At 39.3% G+C, this 19,602-nt stretch overlaps 1 protein-coding gene across 2 annotated transcripts in view; it reads left to right on the top strand.

Annotated features, from left to right (window-relative positions):
• Positions 1–19,602, top strand: part of LOC137183027 (novel FERM domain containing protein) — a 62,242-nt gene that overhangs the window by 27,637 nt on the left and 15,003 nt on the right. For both annotated transcript variants that reach the window (XM_067589745.1, XM_067589746.1), the window contains exons 3-5: positions 15,415–15,519; positions 17,073–17,115; positions 18,437–18,515. In XM_067589745.1, coding sequence (XP_067445846.1) covers positions 15,415–15,519; positions 17,073–17,115; positions 18,437–18,515 — 227 coding nt within the window. The remainder of the gene's footprint in view (positions 1–15,414; positions 15,520–17,072; positions 17,116–18,436; positions 18,516–19,602) is intronic.

Raw genomic sequence — 19,602 nt, 5'->3', positions numbered from 1 at the left:
CAAAATACCCGCTTTTAATTAAGCATGCAAACCAATTAAGTTATGCTCTTCTTCATTTTGTCCGTGGTTAACCTCAGACAAGGTTAGCTTGAGAGGCGGCCGCTGTCACTGGGTTCGTGATCAGATTCATAAACCGCTCTTGTTTAACGTGAACAAGCTGATAGAAGAAACTCTTTTTAAACTCGGTCGATCCATGCAGGTGACACACACACCATCACAGTATGTGTCACAGCTAGACAAAGACATTATGCATCTGCTGCTCTTACATGGCATCAAGGTGCGTTTCCTATCGCTATATTCCAAGTTCATCTGTGTGAAAGGCATAATTATTGTAGTACCAGTTTTTGTGTCATGTCGTTATACTTCCTAAAAAGAGATTAAAATATATATGAGGCTTAAATGTATTCAGCTCAGCTTCCTCTCTAAAAACTAATACGTTAGAGCACCTGTCAGCAAATATTTCAAAGCAATCTGTCATCCCTGTTTTCACATGTTGCTTAAACAATATATCGTAGATCTCCTGGGTGTCATGAAATTTTATTGTATGACATGTCTTTTGAAGTTGAACGTGGCATACTGTACATAGCGAGAGCTTAGCATTAGAGCACACACATTGTGAACAGTTTATACCATATCCTTTTTGAGAAGAGGATAGAGCAGCCTTGTCATAGGATCAAGTTAATTCTCGCGTTCCCTTCATTGGATGTCCACTTTGTTTACTTTCGTCCTCATTAAAAACCTGGATCAAAGAAAATCATTCAAGCGAGTCCAATGTAATAGTGTAAAGGATTAGCCAATAGGGAGACTCCTCCTTGTCGCTTCATAAGTGACACCGCAGTAAATCTCTCAAATAAGCTGTCACTCCAAATCCCCAGCCAACAACTTGACAGCGATTTTTAGCTTGTCCTGCCCTCGATGTTTGGTGCAGCACAGTGAGTTGCAGACAGCAGCCGCCCTCGCTTTCATAGGTAAACTCTTCATGGCTGTCGTACTAAATAATAAAAAAAAATAACACAATCTCAAACAAATGATTCTGCTCGCTATTGTGTCTGTAAGATGGTGAAGAGGAGAGCTGCTGTGCCGTCAGTCCAACTCAGTCGGGACAGTTAGGAGTGTATGGTGCCTGCTGTGGTGTGAAGTACAGTAGCCAAAGATTACATCACATCAGATTAGATCAAAACAAAACAGGGTTTACATATTTTAGGGCCATTCTTACTGGTGAGAAGGCCTGATGGGTCAGTCGCCTACACTGCAAGGACTTGCTTCAGAGTCTTTGGGAGCTTTCAAAGACTACTCAGTTTTATATGGCATCAGAGAGCTCAGCTGCATTTAAATAGCTTTCTTCCCGGTAGGCGATCCAATTGTGTGTGTCCAATAAGATAATTTGCTAATTTCCCCCATTATAGTGGAGCCTGGCATTACTTGGCTTTAATAAGAACATCAGACTTTTGAAGGATATTTCACCTTGGTGTAAAGTATAGTAATCAACATCAGGGAGTGTTGGCATGTGTTCGTCCATGTACAACAAATCATGCATACTGTATATGACTACTTACAATTTTTCAAAGTGAGCAGCACTGCTTTTTTCATACTACAATATAAAAATCAATTTGCAGAAACTTGAACCTTGCTTCAACTCTGTAATTGATTGCGGTGAACAATGTGGTTTTACTGTCCTCACGGTGTTATCATTGGATCATATCATGTCATACAGATTGATTTGAAAAGTCTGCTCTGCAGCACGCAACAAAAACATACTTGGGAAAAACAAACAATTACAATGAATATTAAAATCTTACAGCAACCTCTGAATCCTTATGTAATACCCTCATCTTTTTAATCTGTGCTGAACTACTGAAGTGAGGCAATCTTAACCCATCCAGGGAATCATTTAACTCTTTATGACTTTGTCAAACAGTTTGTTTCTAATGACTTCATCTCATTTTCTGTTTCCATTTTAATTAGTGCTTTTTTAAAAAAAAACAAAAAAAAACGATGTAGTGGGGTCCTGCGGGACCCCAGTCAAAAGCACCCAATTCTGTCTATGAAGTTTTAATAGATGAAAGTATTTATTGAGTTCATGTTTGCCATGGGTCCTAATTTAAAGTATCACACACTATAAAGGGGGATAGAGGCACTCTGTCAGTCATTTTGAAGGAGACAGACACAGGTTTCTTCATGTGTTCTGTCGACGACCCTAAATTTTCATTTTACACAATATTCAAATTAACTTTCCTACAATAATAATTATATGTTTTTTTCAGATGACATTAATTACATAAATAGTATTGTTTTGAGAAGAAATAAGTTTCGAAATAAATTTTGCTATGTCGGTTGTTTCTTACAGTAGTTTATTCTTGGGGTCAGCAGGAAGTTTGATGACCCACCTTTAGCCAAATTTATCCTTGTCACAACTACTCAGAGCTGCATTCTATAAAAACCTTGTATTTCTGAATCATTTATTGAGAAGATTGCATCTCCCTTGGGCCTCCATTAGAGTGTTGACACGCAGGGGCAGTGGTGGGCCTTTCACGCCTGTGTGCACAGGCAGCCAGTCTCCAGGGCCAAACAGCTTTATGCATTTTTATGGCTGGATTCACCACTGGAAAGTGATCTTTCCCGGGGCTCTGGAGACAATGGAAAGGGTGAAGTGGTACCAAGGAGGGCCCCTATGCTCAGCATGAGATGTTTAAAACAGCCTGAGGGTGCAAATTCTGAGAAATGGAGCTCAAGCATCTTTCCACCAGTCAATCAACCGACTTGTCTGCCAGTCAGACAAATACAGCTCTTACACCATACAGAGCCAGATCTTCAGAGACGTACTCATTAATCCACCAAGTAGACACCATACGGTGGTAGCAGTTGTTACATTTTGTAGCAGCAATGATTTACTTCAGAAAGCTGAAGAGACTGATTTACAGTCCACTGAATGCCTCTGGTGTGCTGGAGTCAGATGCAGCTACAAATTATGTGGGATGTCATCATAAGTATTGAAGGCACATTGCGAGGGGGCCACTGAAAGCAGTTTGCAAAGATGCACTATATCAGAATCACTCTGTGTGACTTTGTAGAGAACAATATGATTGTCTTTATCGGTCAGGTATAATTAATATCACGCTCTAAAGCAGATATCCATAACTTTTGAAATGTCCTCCAACTACAGCAAAGACAGAATAACATCTAGTATCTTTTTTGTTACATCCTCTGTGCCTGCATTGATTTTATCCAGCTATCAAGCAGAGTAAAATGTCTTTGTCCAACTAGGTAACTTGAATGTAAATTAATAATGATCGAGGGGTGGGCGATATGATGATATATACCATGAGATAAATGTATACTGTCAGAGATTTTGCCATGGTAGCAACCTTTAACATCTCTGGATGTATTAGACCATTGTTGGCAAGTTGCAAATCAATGAGCAGGATGGGTTTATGGTTTTATGATCTTGCATCAAGGGTAGGGTTAAATCATATTAATTTGATTTGTAAGATTTGTCATTTGGTGGATTAGACAAAACACACAGTTGTGCCTGGTTAGTTTGTCCATTAAGTGTTTCTCAATTGATTTTCCAGAAAATGTATCATATTATAATATCTATTAATGTCCCAATATGAAATAACATATACTGTGATAGAGGATTTTATCCATATCGCCTACCCCTATTGTGTAGTCTATTTGCACTATCGACAAGGAAAAATGTAACCAGAATATGGAGAGCATCAACGCAGTAAATTGACATTTTTTGTGTTTTGCTCATTTTAAAATTACTACAAAAGAACTTTCATTTTGTGTCGATTTTAGCGGCCCTTGTGGACAAAAGCAGTAGTGTTTTCCCAAAATGAAGACTGCATTTCCCATGAGCACCACCGCCTCGTGTCGTAAAGATCTTGGCTAGCGTGTGCATTTGTTTTGGAAGCAAGTGAAAGAAAGACACTACTTATTTTTAATACTATTTTTCTTTTTTAAACATAGCTGTTGCTGCAGGATGCATAGTGATGAGGTAATGTATCTATTTGTGGCTATGTAAGATTAATAATTGTAATATGATGGTGAAGCAATAGCTGCATTCACCACAAAATCTGCCAATGCAGTACCTTACCACGGGGTTGTGAGGAGGTGTGGGCGTGTTTAGGAGCAACAGCCAATTGGGAAACTCCAACACTGGGCCGGCTGACCAATGGTGTAACTTCATCACTCAATGAGTCAGTCAGTCAGTCAGTGACAGACATTTGGAGTAATAGGACTGGTCCATGGCCAGTCCAGCCAAAAAGAGGAGCTTATCTTTAATCTTTGACAAGTTATTTTTGGTTGACTGACAAGGACTCCCTCACACAGACAAACAAGTGTGTCTGTCGAGCAAACATTTTTCCATCTGGAAGTGACTTCATCAGCAGAGTCACAAAAATGAAGCTTCCGCCTACACTCTACAGAAAAGCTTGAATTAACACAAAAGGATTCTGCTGCCTTTGCCTCTTCTTGCTCTCTTTAAATGTGTTGCCTTTACTTTTCTGGAGCCGTCTTATCACTGTGTCCTGCTGGCCAATGTGCATTTACTTACGTTTCCTTGTCAAATAACCTTCTGTGTGCTTTGGGCTTGAGGCAGCAGGGATTTATGTCACAATACCATTTTTAGCTTTCTAAAGCCGCTTGTCAATATGCTGCACAGTGCTATCGGTGTGCTGCTCTGAGAAAGTAGGAAAGTTGGAAGCCCTGAGTGCAGGAGCTTTTACACTAGAGAATCATGCATTTGCTGAGATATACAGTACCAGTCAAAAGTTCCCGTTCCCACCTTCTCATTCACTTGAAGTGTGTCCAAACTTTTGACTGGTAAATTCCAGTCCGCAACCTATGCATGGCCTTTACCAAGTTGTTAAATTAGTCAATAGTGTTCGAAAGCTCTTAATAATGCAAAAGGGAAAGAGCCTCTCACCTTGCTCTGACCACTGAGACTCTAGTCATTGTATCTGTGATTTGCAGATACACTACAGACACTGAGGACAATGAGAAAGCCTTTAAGCCTTTTGATTGGTTCAGTGGGTCTCCCCCTGAGAAAACAGTACAAACACGGACCCCAAAGCTCATTCAGACAAGAAAGTGTCCCATTACAAAAGGATCTCTTCTGGAATTTCTGCCTACTAATTGTTCACCCTCACATGCATTCCCACAGGTGCAATGTAACCAGACATAAACAGGTTGTACCATAACTCTATTATGCTCTACTGAAGCAACTTATTGGTGATGTGTCTGTCATTGCCTCTCTGGTCAACACTGGTTCTAAGCTCGTAGACGAGCTGACTGGTTTAGACAAAGTAGCCCCACATTAGACTAACTTAATGTGACAGAGGAGGAGTGAATCTCAGGGAGGAAATCTTTATAGATGGAGCCCTGAGGCTTGTTCTTCACTGCAAACCAACTGATTTTGAAGTGCAAAACCATCCTTCACAGATATCCAAACCAAACACATAGTCATTGTTCTGTAATTTTAAGAAAGGTGCGCAAGCTGCTGTGAATGATAGTCACTATCCAGATTTAAGATAATTTGATATCCTGATCTAATATTCAGGATAGTGTTCCATTTAATTTTTTCACACTGTAGCTGTGATTCAGATTCATTCAGTCAAATGTACAGGTAAAGTGGTAAAAGGGTCATTCCCAACTGATGTTTTCTCCTGTGATTTCACATTCAATCAGCCCTCTTCACAAAAATAGGAGAGGCTGCTGCTGGGAAATATCCCTTTTCAATAACGATAGAAAAAGACCAAGAATTCAGAGGGGAAATTACAGTTTGACAGTAAAAAGATAACTGTGTCTAAATGAATTCTCTTCTTTCCCAGTAAGCCTTTTCTTTCTGCCCTCTATCTCGTGCAGTCTTGCTTTTCATTAAAGATCTGACGGCTGCATTTTATTGAAGCAGACACGCAATGCCTTAACCAGCTGTTTTGTTTGTGTCAGCAGATCTGTAAAGTAACAGTAAAAAGGGCAGTTTTGCAAGCAAACTATCAAGTGTGATAAATAGGTGGAAAATTGAGTCTCGTTCGAAAGTGACTGTAAATGCGCAGATGAAATGCTCTGACACAGGAAGGCAATCAGAGTTCATCAGTGCACAGTCAGGAGGGGATTGTGAGATGAAACCAGCGAGTGTGTGCACCCTCGCAGGAAGGGGTTTCATATCATCAGCACAGTATCACTGATAATCATGCCAAACAGAAGGTGCCACGGTACTGGAACAATTACGCCCGATGGGTGTCCACGCATATTTTAGAGACAGCAGGCTGCAAAGAGCCAGTGATGAAGACGTGCCTGGTAGGCTACGGCTTCCTTTGCCTGACACGAGGTTAACTTTGGAAAAGAGGATGAAGCTGGAGCTCACTGAGCTGGCTGCTTCCTTGTTTAATAAAAAAAAAAGCCCAGGGCTGAGGCACACTGTGGAGGTTATAGCCTGAGACCAATTAGTAGACCAAGTAGTCCAGCTTTTAACAGTAACTTCTCACAATGACCCAGACAGGGAATAGTTTCCGTTAGAGTGAAATGTTCTTAAATGCCATTTATAAAATGGAGACTGATGACAAACCACTAAAGGCTCACAAACACTAACAGCTGCCCCTGCCAAGAAATCCAATACTGTACTGCTTATGGCTGTTGGACTAATAAACAACAGACATTTGTCAATGTGTGAATCAGCCTTTGCCAACAACTCAAATGTGCATGTCTGCTACAATGTGTTATGCCTGTAGACTAAACCTAAATGTAGTTACTGCATACTGTACTAGTGCCCAGTTCCTGTAGAGGTTAAGAGTACATGAGAATAAATGTCAGGTCTGAGGGGCTGATTTAGTCTGAATTAGCGACACTGAGTCATTGCCCGACAGCCTTTCTCTACACTTGGGGAGACTGAACTGGCGCATCACCACTAGGGCTGTGCAAATGCCAAAAAATGAAGCATTGTTTATATGCTAATCCCAAGCATGACACCAATTGTGCTGCTCATTCTGTTTTGGGGGTATTTGTCACACTTTTTACTAAGAAAAACCTAACTGGTGTGCAATAAGGGGAACAACTCGGGGGGGAAACTCAATAAAAATATATACAGTATGCTAACCAGAGATGTGGATAGTTAAAGAAAACAAAACACGTAAAGCTGGCTAGAAAAAAGATCAATCCAATGACAGGTTGGTTCTAGCTCTGCATGGTTGTCTACATGGGGTGTATTTTGAAATAGGTTCACCCACAATGCTCAGCTGTACTGTATGTGCAGCTGAGAAATGTTACAGAAAAGCTATTAGAACCAGGCTGGCAGTGAAATCCATCACTGGTGTGCCGAAGGACTAATGACTCAGAAATCCTCATTGAGAAACGTATTCATTTTCTCGCCTCTAGGAAGACAACAGCATCATTTAGGCACACGTCACAAACAACTCTCCATCAAACGCACATCTAGAGCCACTTTTCAGGTGCTGAGAGTACATCCTGTTTGGATCTCAGGGGCCGTGCTCACACAGTGTTTTGTAATGGCTATTTATGAATAACCGTGAATGCTATTATGAATGCTATTCACTTTAGAGATGTAGAGTAGTAGAAGGAGAGACTCCACTCCTCCATCACTCTCCTTCCAAACGTCTGTGAACATTACAGGATTAAATAGACGGAAAACCATATTCACCTGCAGTATGTGCAGTATGACCATGGTCTATGTGGCCTCTTTTTAACACTGTATCTTGTCAGTGACACAGATATTAAGTGCAAGGTTTGTTTAAGAAACATTTGGTACTGGTTAGCTTTTAAAAGATTTGCAGTGTGCCAGTTTAAGATCAATTTGGGGAAAAAAGAATAACACTTTCACTTCAAACTGAAGATGCAAATCTATAAGGAAGTTTCATGAGTTACTAATGCTATCTGCTAAAGTAACACAAGCCATTCCTTAAATGCAGCCACAATCATGATTTGGGGCAGTAGATGCAGAGCAATGGGACATATCATAGCTGTTAGGTCTGTTAGCCTTACAGTTAGAGACATACTGCTGCCTCGGCTGATGTAACACATCCTGTGCTTTGCAGTTTTCGCTTACATGAATTTATCACACAGTTAATTATCACTTTTAATTCAACCATTTTCACCTTTTTCCCCAATAATTACTCAACATCCTGTTCACTAAAGCCTTAGCAGACAAAGCTTCCCTCCGAACTTGCAGATTGTTAGTTTCTGTAGCGTATTTGATCTCACCAGATGATAGTCTCATTGTCCAGTTCTCTGAAACTAATTTCCTCTGCTTTTATTTGTGTTAAAGCACATTAACAGTGTTCATAACATCGTTGAGCAGGGTCAAACAGGGTCGGAGCAAAACGTATCAATTATAAATAATTTTTGAGCGGCGACGGTCTTGAGAAGACGGCTTGGCATTTAGCTGAATAGAACATTCCTCTCCCATGGATTTTTCCCTTAATCATAAAATGCCAACTCACATTTCACCCATTCAAACTATCTAACCACTCGGAAGCTTTAAAAGCAATTATCCATGTTACTCTATCCACAGCTCTCTCTTGCTTTACTTATTCTCTCAATTCCTCACATTTCTGGGGCAAACGCTTGCACATTCCCATCATGTTTTGATGGCCCACTTTTGGTGACACTGCTCTGCAGACTGTTTCTCTGGTTCTCAGCGTCATCTTGTATCACATTATATCTGTGTATGCCATTAAACATGGAGGCCTTTTCTCATTTTAATTAAAGCTACAAAAAAGAAATGTGTATTCTGTGTACACTCCCTTGTGACTTTTATCATTGTTCACCATTGAGCTAAGATTAAGAGGCTATTATATGTATGCTGATTTGTTCCTTGGGTCATCACTCTGACAACATGATGTCTTTGTCAGTGTTGTCACTTTAGCAGCCTGTTTTGATGGCTGGTGATTTTAAACAGTCTTTAGATATTCTGTCACTATACATTACATGTGTTCCTTCAGCTGCCCTGGGCTGCCTATAAGTTAATAACCCTTATCAAGAGCTGCCACTGAGCTATTACAATGACAGCCAATGTCGGACCATATGCTGATCAATTGGTTCCATACCTTAGGGAGATAAGCCATTTTGTTTGTCGCATTTCATGGAGTATTTGGCTTCGCTATTTTCTTTTGACATCCTTCTGGGAGCAGTATCAAATGATATCAGATGAAACCTGTGATTTCATACACTCCCGCTGACCAGTTCATCCAGTACAAGTTATTTCCTGGAAGAAATCATCTGTTATCCTCATCTGCTCCTGTCTTCCTTAGATAATGACTGTGATAATTACCGGCTGGCTGTGGCTCAATGGGAGAGGAAGTTTTTATAGATTTGTGTCAAAGACACAGAACTCATTAAGTTTATTTTTTACTCAAGGCTTTTTTGTTTTCGCCCCATTAGCCACTGGAGTTATCTTTAGAAGTTTATTTGCAGTAATGGGCTGACAGTTTGAGAATTAACTCCATATATGTAGTTTATAACAGTCTACATCTTTATCTTAAGTCTTCATTTCATCTGTTACAAAACACTGATTTCTTTCAACAATGTATTGATTGTTATATATATTAGTGCTGGATGAGAATTTGACATTGATTGACTTTCAACAGAATCGTACTGTGATTACATCCTACAGATTTATATTGTCCAAATGACTCATTCCAAACAATTTTTAATTAAAAAACAGGGAAAAAATGTTACTTAAGATTTTGTTTTACACAAATGAAGAGTTTGGACTCTTGTATTGCATAACAATGCAACACAGCTCATTGCTTTGAACATCAGTTTGATTACTTTATATTAACAATATTTGACATGTCGTGATATGCAGGGGTAATAGAAAATATCCCTATTACTCATCATACTGATTTTAACCATATTGCAGCCCAAATACTATAGAGTGCTGGTTCAGGAGTTTGAATTTAATAAAATAGAATAATTCCTTATAAAAATCAGACTAATACCATAAAGTATCACCAATTATTTGACTGTTTCTTCAATAAATTAGATTTTATGAAATATTTTAGTTTTACTCTAAAACTAAAAACAGTCAACATCAACTAACTATTTCAATCCACCGTTTCTTGCAACAGTATGAAACATATTAATTCAAAATTCACTAGAATGACAAGTAATTTCAGTTTCTCTGCATGGCTTGACAGAAACATATGTGATTTTATGATCCACAATAAAGGGAGCTTCATAATAAGTGTAATTGGTTTTGGGTTGCCCTCTGTGTGCTCCCAGTCCCAGCTGAAGCGGCAGGGTCATGACTTGAACTCTGTGCAGCTCGGTCAGGAGGCTGAATGGGTCCGACACATTAACCAGTACAATCGCTCAGCCAACTGGGACATAAGAAAATAATCTGCTTATGAAACCAAAGAAATTACCTCAGGGCTCCTGGTATCTTTAGCCTTATACTGCTCACATAAACACACACACACACACACACACACACACACACACACACACACACACACGCACACACACAGTCAATGGCATCATATTTCCACTCCTCCAGCTATAAAGTGATACAATCTTTTATTAATGGTCTGGGCTCCTGCGTTGACATGGAGACCATTTTAATGATTAATCTGAAAGTGCCCATTGTACACATGGGGCTCTTTAGGAAGTAAGAGAACCACTGTGTTTTCAGTTAGAGACACACCAGAGAGATCTTTTTACTTATTTTGTGTCTGTCAGAGATGTCCATCAGCTTGTTTCAGGAGAGATACAGACATATTTGTTTGTTGGCGACATGCCATGACGCACAGCATTTGACTTAATCCATCCTCAGTGGATCATAGGATTTTAGTTTAGTTGGTTGCAAACTCTTTGAAGCATACACAATGATGTAATAATTATGAAGGAAAAATGTTTATCCAAACTTAATTATGCATCAGGCCTTATACTCCAGTTATATCTGTTTGTGGAGTGTTAAATGTTCAATGTAAAACATTATGAAATAAATAATCATATGTATAAATCTAAACAAAATGTATGATATATGTGATTGGCTGTTTCTTTAACCAGCCAATCACCTTACTTGCTCTGCTGTTTGTTTTGACTTACAGACAAAGACTATGAGATGATTTGGTATGATAATATTAAACCGTCAATTACTAAAAACTTTGCTATAAATAAAAACTGAGTTTGAAAAAAGCACAATTTGAAATAAACCTACTGGAATTAATTGAAAATAACCTGCAATAAACTTTACATCATAGTTACTTTATATTATTATATTATATTATATTATTACAATATATTGTTTTGTCTGTATTTATTCATATGATAATTTATTTCATAACCTATTTTTTATTTATTTAATATTGAAAACTGGGTCTCCATATCAATTAGGTGACTACCTTTTAAGATTATAAGCACAAAGCGATTGATTTAATCAGCAACCAGGAATAAACAGCCCTTGTAAATTACATTAATACACAAGGTAAACATTGTATTCTTGATGAAGCCTGCATTTTCAGGACAAGACTGAGCTTCTGCCTTTTAATTGTAGCCAAGATTTAATGGTGTGCACTGCATTTGTTATTTGGATTTCCCCTCCAGAGAAATTTTCCAGTGATGCTGTACATTATTCTCTATAACAGTGACACTTTGTCACAAGTGATTTCCTACTGAACAAATCCATCTCCATTACAGACTTGTTATTGCATTCATATCCCTGTAGTTTAAACCTCTCTCACAGTTTATTTCAAACTTGTTTTTCATTGACAGAAGGTTCAAGACTCGGCTTATTTATTCACCAAATACAACACAGCAAGATTATTTGTTGTAAATAAGGTCACACCTGGTTGTTTTAAAACTCCCTCCACCACAGATCAAATGAATAAAACCTTTTGTAAGTCTGTTGAGGCTCCTGTAGGGTTATATTGCGATGCCAATCCAGACAAGGAAATGGTTCGTTAGTATTAATTAGAAATTTCAGAACATCTTTTCTCTCCTGCAATCACCTCGATCTTGTAATTAGGGAGACCAGTGGGGGAATAAAGCAGCTGCGCTCAGTGTTGGGCAGAGATGGAGGTAGGGGGCACCAGGGAGCAAGAAGGACAGGGAAGGGGGGGAAGGGGGGGCAGAGAGGGCGGTTTGTGGGAGTGCTGTGGAATACTAACAAACTTGCGCTCTCATTGCGCTCTCATTGCAACAAAAGAGCAGATGTCCCTTCTGACTCAGTGTGTCCTCTCCATTCAAAACCCTTTTTTAATTGTTGTGGGCTTTCTCACTTGCTCCTTATTATAGGCCCGGTGATAAAAACCATGGGAGGAATAATGCATTACAAAAAAAATCACATATATTTTTAGCCTGCTTTGTGCTTTGTGTCCATGTTGCAGTTTATGTGCATAGAGTTTGCATATGTTTAAAGCTGCACTCATTTTATTTTTATTATTTTTACCAACCCAATAGGCTAATAAATTTAGCAACAAGCTGATGAGCATAGTGGAGCATTTAGCAGCTAAAGAACCAGATATTTCCCTCAGGAGTTGGTAGAGACCAAAACAAAGCAAAAACAGGACTTAGTGTTGGATTTGAATTCATCAGATCGCCATGAGATGACTCTAAATAGATGCTAATGTTGCTCTGGTGTCTGCTGGATTTGTAAATAGGAAACTAAATAGGAAACCACTGCCCCCAAATGCCCCCCCCCAAAAAAATCAAGTAATGCAGGTTTAAGTTAATGCAGGATTGGAGAATGATTGACTGATCCATATGAAAGCTATAGTTTGCAAAAAATCACTGTACACTGTGTACACATTTGTCTGTGTGCATTTTAATTTTGTACATGTGTCATGATATTTTAAAACTACATTTAGATGTGTGTATGTGTGTGCGAACACTGCAAAGATCCTTTCTTCTGTATTTTATCCAGGCCCACTAAGTTAGCAGGGATGTCAGATTGGTTAGTAATGTTCCAACGAGGAAATAATCTCAAAGTGACAGTAGCGAGCACCCATGAAGCCCCTCGGTCTCGCTACAGAAAGGTCAGTTACCTCCAGTAGAGCAACTCCTATTGGCATTTGGTCACAGAGAATCACGGCGATTAAGCGACAAGCCCGGCATCGACAGGCCTTTGTCCTAATGAAGTGCCTGTTATCTGCAGTCTGAGTAATGACGTGGAGGAGAGTGCTGCCAGTGACACTTCTACTGCCACCACAGGGCAAACAAGCACAGGGAGGGGAAGGAGGAGTGAAGCAGCTGACAGTGGCTGTCCAACCTTGACCTGAACTGACCTCCTCTTGAATCATAATGAGGGCTGAGACCTGAGTGGCCATCAGACTGCAGCTAATGGTTATATATATATGGTTAAGGCTGGGTATGATTTTAAAATGTTCATACCTTAGTTTAGCAGTGTTTTTTAATAAAACCATTCCACTTAATTTAATACAGTTCATCAGATCATATCATAGATCAGATCAGATAATATCTACAAAAAGAATCAGTATACAACAATCTGGCTAAGTATTCATACTTTGATACTTGACAGTTTTCAATACTCAATACAGGCAGTAGGTATTGAAAAGGTAATGAGGTTTGTTTGTAGATATGAGTGTTTCCTTCTTAAACCTGCATTAACTGATTTTTTTCTGCCACCTGGGATAGTGCAACAAGCTGTAAAGAAAATAATATATTATCACCATATGAAGTTAATATGGCGAGCATGTTAGCAAACAGTAGTTACTTACACATCCAGCAGACATGAAGCAATGTTAGCATTCATCTGGAGTCGTCTCTATATCCCCTCAATGAATATAAGTCCAATATTCACTCTCCTATTATCTCTGTTTTGTTGTTGGGCGGATAGTGTGCAGTGGGGTTTTTCTCTTTTTTTTCTTATTTCCTGCTGCGTCTGGAAATAACACTGATTAAAGCAGCAAAAGTGAACCAAAACAGTACAGCTGCTGGCCGTCAAACCAGAACAATGTGTTGAAAGACTGTGAAGCACAGTAGAGCTGAGGGTGAGAACTCTCTCTCTCTACCTTTCACATTACACATAGATGTTTTACCCATTGTTCATGTAGAAATATTGATAAGTGCAGCTTTAACAGACCATTTAGCATGTGGACATAACTCATTTTAACTTGAACTTTAAATTTTACAACAAAGATGAGCAATACTCTCATTGGAAAATTTTCCTTTCCATGGAATAAACTGTTCCTCTCACTGTAGCCTTCAATTGTCATGAGCAGTGACTCCTGACGGGCATTTGTGTATATATGTGCTGACGGACTAATTAAAGTGCTTCTACAAAAAAGCTTCTATTGAGATGGTTATGGGATGTGTCACAAGTTCATGATGTCTCTTTAGCAAGGAGGAGGACATTGAGCCACTGGAGTGGCACTAGGATTAATGTTTGCTGTCTTCCTGACACTGATTAATCACACCCACCTTCTAACCTCATCACATTTACGGGAAAAATGCTCTGATGCAGGTGCTTTAATGCCACAGAAATCAAGATGCTGAAATGTCAAAGTCAGCTCCTGAGTGCAGGTTTTCCTGTTGAATGAAAATATTTGATGTAAACTCTCAAGTTTATAATATCCAGGCTTGTGAATTTTCTTGAAATTTTGTTTTTTTCTGATATAATGGTACAATTTTCTTGACTGTTTTGACTTGATTCAGGCTCTTTACAGTGACTGACACTTTCCAGTTGAGGAATTGTCAATTATTATTCTACCTGGCTTGTCGAAGTGATGCGCCCAGTTGTAATCATCCATCTTATTGTAGTTATGCAAATTATATTTGCATCCCTCATAGGTTTATAAAACTCCTCCAGAGGGAAAACAATGAATTATGTTGAAGAGCAGCATTTAATTTGCTTCTGTCCTGTCATCTTTTTGTGAAGAGTAGCACAGTGGACGCTGTGGGACGTTTCAAACTACACAGAAAAATCTGTTCCAGTCTGATCCAAATTTTCTGGTAAAATCCAGGATGTCCAGTTGAAGCTGCTCAGCGATGTTATGCAGGCTACAGTGTTGTGAACAAGGTGGAGGGTATCAGATGTGTATTGGACACAGTCTTCTCTCTCTGTGTTGTGGTACACACAGCTGTTTCTCTGAGGGAAGCTTCCTTATGAGGTCCAGAATGCAGAGTATTAGTAAAACCCCAGCGAGATCTCAGCATATTTAATCCACACTCTATTTGAGCTCTTCTTTTAGCCGTGGACGGGGTTTATTCAACAGACTTCAAATGGCTCTGGCTGTGTATTAATATTGAATGAATCCAAGATATCTCTGGCAGGATTTAAAGCACATTCTGCTTGCAGGAATTACTGTATTTCTCATGTTGAAAACCAGGACAGTGCCTTTCTGTTGTTCAATCTTTTCTCGGCCACATGTTTGTGATTTGTTTTTGTTGACATTTCTCGCTGAATTGCCTTTTTTTTCTTCTCTTCTATCACAGCGGGATGCAAAAGGACAGTATCTGTTTGACCTCATCTGCCACCACCTCAACCTGCTGGAGAAAGACTATTTTGGCATCAGATATGTGGATCCAGACAAGCAGCGGGTAAGCGTTCGTGTGTGAGCATGACCAGGGTCCTTTGTGTGCACGCTTATGTTCATTTGATTCATTTATCAGTTGCTGTATGGTTTTTTTAAATAATAAGATTGCTTCTAGAGAGAGACCCAAGAACAAAAGGTCATATCCATTCATGAGAACATGGTGCTATGTCTCAAAAAGATTCACAAACATTAAAGCAAACGGGCTTTAAAGTCTTTTAGGTGGATGAGAAAACCTAATTGAGAGTGTGTTGCAGTTTATTTCAACTACACAGTGTATAGTACAGTATGTACACATACATGTGTGTGTGTTTTGTGTGAAGTTTTTTAAATTAACCAGTCCAATGTGTTGGTACCATTACTGCTGATTTAAAAAAAAGTAGTTGTCTGTGCGTTACATATGGAGCTGGGAGACGGTTAGCCTAGCTAACAACACATTAATTTGTGAGTTTTAGAAGTCCTAGATGGTGGATTTTTGAACTTGGGACAGAGGCAGGCTAGTTGTTCCCCGTTTACAGTCATTATGCTAAGTTAAGCTAATCACCAGCTGGCTCAAGCGCTATCCATCAGTCTTCTCATTTAACTCTCGGCAAGTAAGCAAGTTAAGGTATTTCCCAAAAAACTATTAATTTAATATCCAGAAAAATATCAAATTTTGAATAGAAGTAAAGATGCTAAACCTGAAATCTGTCAGAAGCAGAAGTGGTCAAATGTGAACTCAGAATGGCTCCATACAGACATGGCTGTGTTGCTTTGTGTCTATATAAAAATCACATGCTTGGCTATACTTTAAAAATTGATCAGATTTGATTTTAGTCCAGGGATGAGAGTGAGACTGTGGACCAGAGTGAAAAGTTGTGTTCCTCAGATTTCCTTATTCACGCTGCCTTTCAGAGTGACGGTTGTTCCATCAGGCTCCTCTGCTGAGAGGCATGTAGTAGCGCTGCTTGATTCATGAAGTATTCACATGTTCACGGATCATTTTGTTGTCCTGCGGACAAGAGCCAAGTCCTGCTGATGCTGCCTTTCCTATGCTGTCGCTCAGGACTATTTTGGTGGTTGTTGCTGTGGGTGGGTTTTAGTTGGCGAGAAGGCAACCTGGGAGAGAGATGGAGAGTGAAAATGCTCTCAGAGAGAGTGATGAATCTGGCCACAGACGCAGATCCTGTGTAACTGTCACCACCAGCAGGAGCTCACTGTTAAATCAAAACCTGTTGTCTAATCAGCCTTACTGCTCTGACAGTCTCTCAAGAGACCTCCACTGCAATGAGAGCTGTTTGATCTGATTCGCCTGAAATCTTTGATGATTTCATAAAAGAAAACCCCACAAACTCTATATTCTATACAGCTCTGACATATTTAGGCGCTCGAATCATCATCAAGAGGTTCTGTGGTTACACGAACAGGTTTCCCCAGAAATCTGTCAGTGGTGACGGCTGAACATCATAGCGACTAGTGTTGCAAGTGTCAGCTGAATGATTAGATGTTTGTATTACTCTGACAGGATTTTTGTGTCGCTATCTAATTATTTACATTTATCTGTTTTCCTTCCTAATGCAGCACTGGTTGGAGTTCACAAAATCAATTGCCAAGCAAATGAAATGTAAGTACTGTGAGTTAATGTTTATCTTTGCGGATAATCTTGGAAATTGGATGATTAAATCTTTCATCCTCTCTATGAGATCTGATATAATGTATATTTGAATGCATATAATAAACTGTGGCGTTGATTTAACAAGAGAAAATTAAACAGTGCAAACACTGATAATTAATTATCTAAAGGAAAAGTTCAGCATTTTGGGAAATGCGCTTATTTGCTTTCTTGTCGAGTTGTTTCTTGGCTGGAACACAGTAACTTCCTAGAGTTTCCACTGGTTGCCTGGCAACTGGTCTTGGCCAGAAAATAGCACATAACCACTCATAAAATGCTGAATTTCCATTTTTACACATCAGTTTTGTATGAATTAAATACACAAGATATAACGTGCTAATCGATGAGCATTAGAGGTGCTGGTAGGCAGATTTTGTTAACAAGGTTTTGTTAGCAGAGCCACACTACCTGTTTTCCTGTTTCCAGTTTTTGTGCTACACTAAGCTGGCTACTGGCGGCAGGTTCATATTTACTAAGCAGACATGAGATTGATATCAATCTTCCTGCCTAACTCAGCTGGCTACTGGCGGCAGGTTCATATTTACTAAGCAGACATGAGATTGATATCAATCTTCCTGCCTAACTCAAGAAAGCAAATAAGCAGATTTCCCAAAATGCCGAACTGATCATTTATGTCATTAGTCCAGTGAAAACACAAACATTGACTGTTTACATCTGTGCAAATGTGATGACATACTTGCTTTTTTCCATTGTTGTAAATTTTGGGTTTTCTAACTTTTAACAAAGAAATTAAAATTGCTTCACTTTGGGCTCATGTAACCTGGGTCTAATTCTTTTTTTAACTTTTAAAGACAAAACGATTGATCAGTTGAAATATTTGACAGGAATGATGCTTATTGATCAACAGAAAAAAAGGAATGTTAATGATCTGTGGTTTAATAATGATTCCTTAAAAAGGCATCCTAGAAATGTTATAAAATTCATACATACAACATAATAAATATGCGTAAGATAGTATAGTACACTTCAACCAATAAATAATGCACCAGTATAATACATGCTAGCTGCAGTCCATACTAAATAAGTGTGTTAAAAAATACATGCAGGGGAAGGACTGATTAAGTTGTGCTTTTCAACATTGGAGCACTTTGGTTGGTGTCAGACATTTAATCTTGTAACTGATGAAGATACAAAACAGCTCTGCTACAATGTAGTGATTCATCGATGGTAAGATGGTGCTGTTGATGTTTGATCTGTCACCACGAAAGGATTCCTGTCCATTTCTTTAACGGTTTGTGTTTGTTTCCTGCAGCTCAGCCTCCGTTCACCATGTGTCTGAGAGTCAAGTTCTACCCTCCCGAGCCCGCTGCTCTCAAGGAGGAAATCACTCGGTATGACCTCGCGTTGTTGCTTTCACTTCAGATGAGTTGACACAGCTAACTTTGTTTCAGGTTCCCCCAGTTTAACAGAGAGGAAGAGAGACAACTTTTTTTTCATGGAGAGGCTGCCATCATTTGACAAACCTGTGAAAAGCAGATGCGCTTGGTACAGATTGTGCTCTCGAATTTCTAGGCACATCAAACGTGTCTGTTTCGAAAACAATATCCTTCATAATTAAAATGCGCAAGTACTTTACTGTCTAAAACATTATGATAAATATTAAACAGAACGCAGTTTGCAAAAGGACTTGTGAAGCAGGGAGGAATGTAAAAGCATTCACCAGCAGCTTACTTTCTGAAATATAATTGGTAGTCCTGTCAAAATATTTTCTCAAGTTAATTTGTGAAAAGATAGATATGACAAATTAAAAACACTGCAAAACACTTTACCAGCTAACTTACTGCCTCCAAATAACGTGGAGAATATCCATTTGTGTGCATCTACAGTTTACTGCTGTATTCATCACTGCATGGACAGAGCAGTCTGCTCTCTCTCTCTCTCTCTCTCTCTCTCTCTCTCTCTCCGAGGTGTAATGAGATGAAACGTGTATCACATGTAGAGTGTACATAATGAGCAGAGAGGGTATAGGAGACAGGGGGCAAAGGGTGCTGATTGAGAGTGGAAAGGGAGAGGAGGGAGAATGAAAAGGCTGTGGAGTGGAAGGAGGAGAGAGAGAGAGTGATACATGATGATGAGAGTGGAGAGGGCAAGAGCATGGTGCAGACCACAGAGCGAGAGACAGAGAGAGGGTAAATAATCAATCACACACGAGGCTCATTCAGCATGTGCTCCCTCGTGTCATACTCTGTGGGGATTGTGTGGACAGTAAGGGCGTGCAAAACAAAATTCAGGAAAGATGCGCCACTTCTGTGGTAAAATAAACATAGGAGTATTTATTTCAAGCGTCTTGACGTGAAACCCTCATCACAGCATGTGTGACAGCAGTGAGCTCTGTAGGAAAATAATTACACCTGTCCACCAGGCAGAAGTGTCTCAGTCAGATGTGTCTCTCAGAGACATCAGATCTTCAAACTGAGC

This window comes from Thunnus thynnus, chromosome 5, assembly GCF_963924715.1.
Source record: "Thunnus thynnus chromosome 5, fThuThy2.1, whole genome shotgun sequence".
Classification (NCBI taxonomy): Eukaryota; Metazoa; Chordata; class Actinopteri; order Scombriformes; family Scombridae; genus Thunnus; species Thunnus thynnus.
Note: the sequence above shows the minus strand (reverse complement) of the source record. Positions and strands in the feature narration are given on the sequence as shown.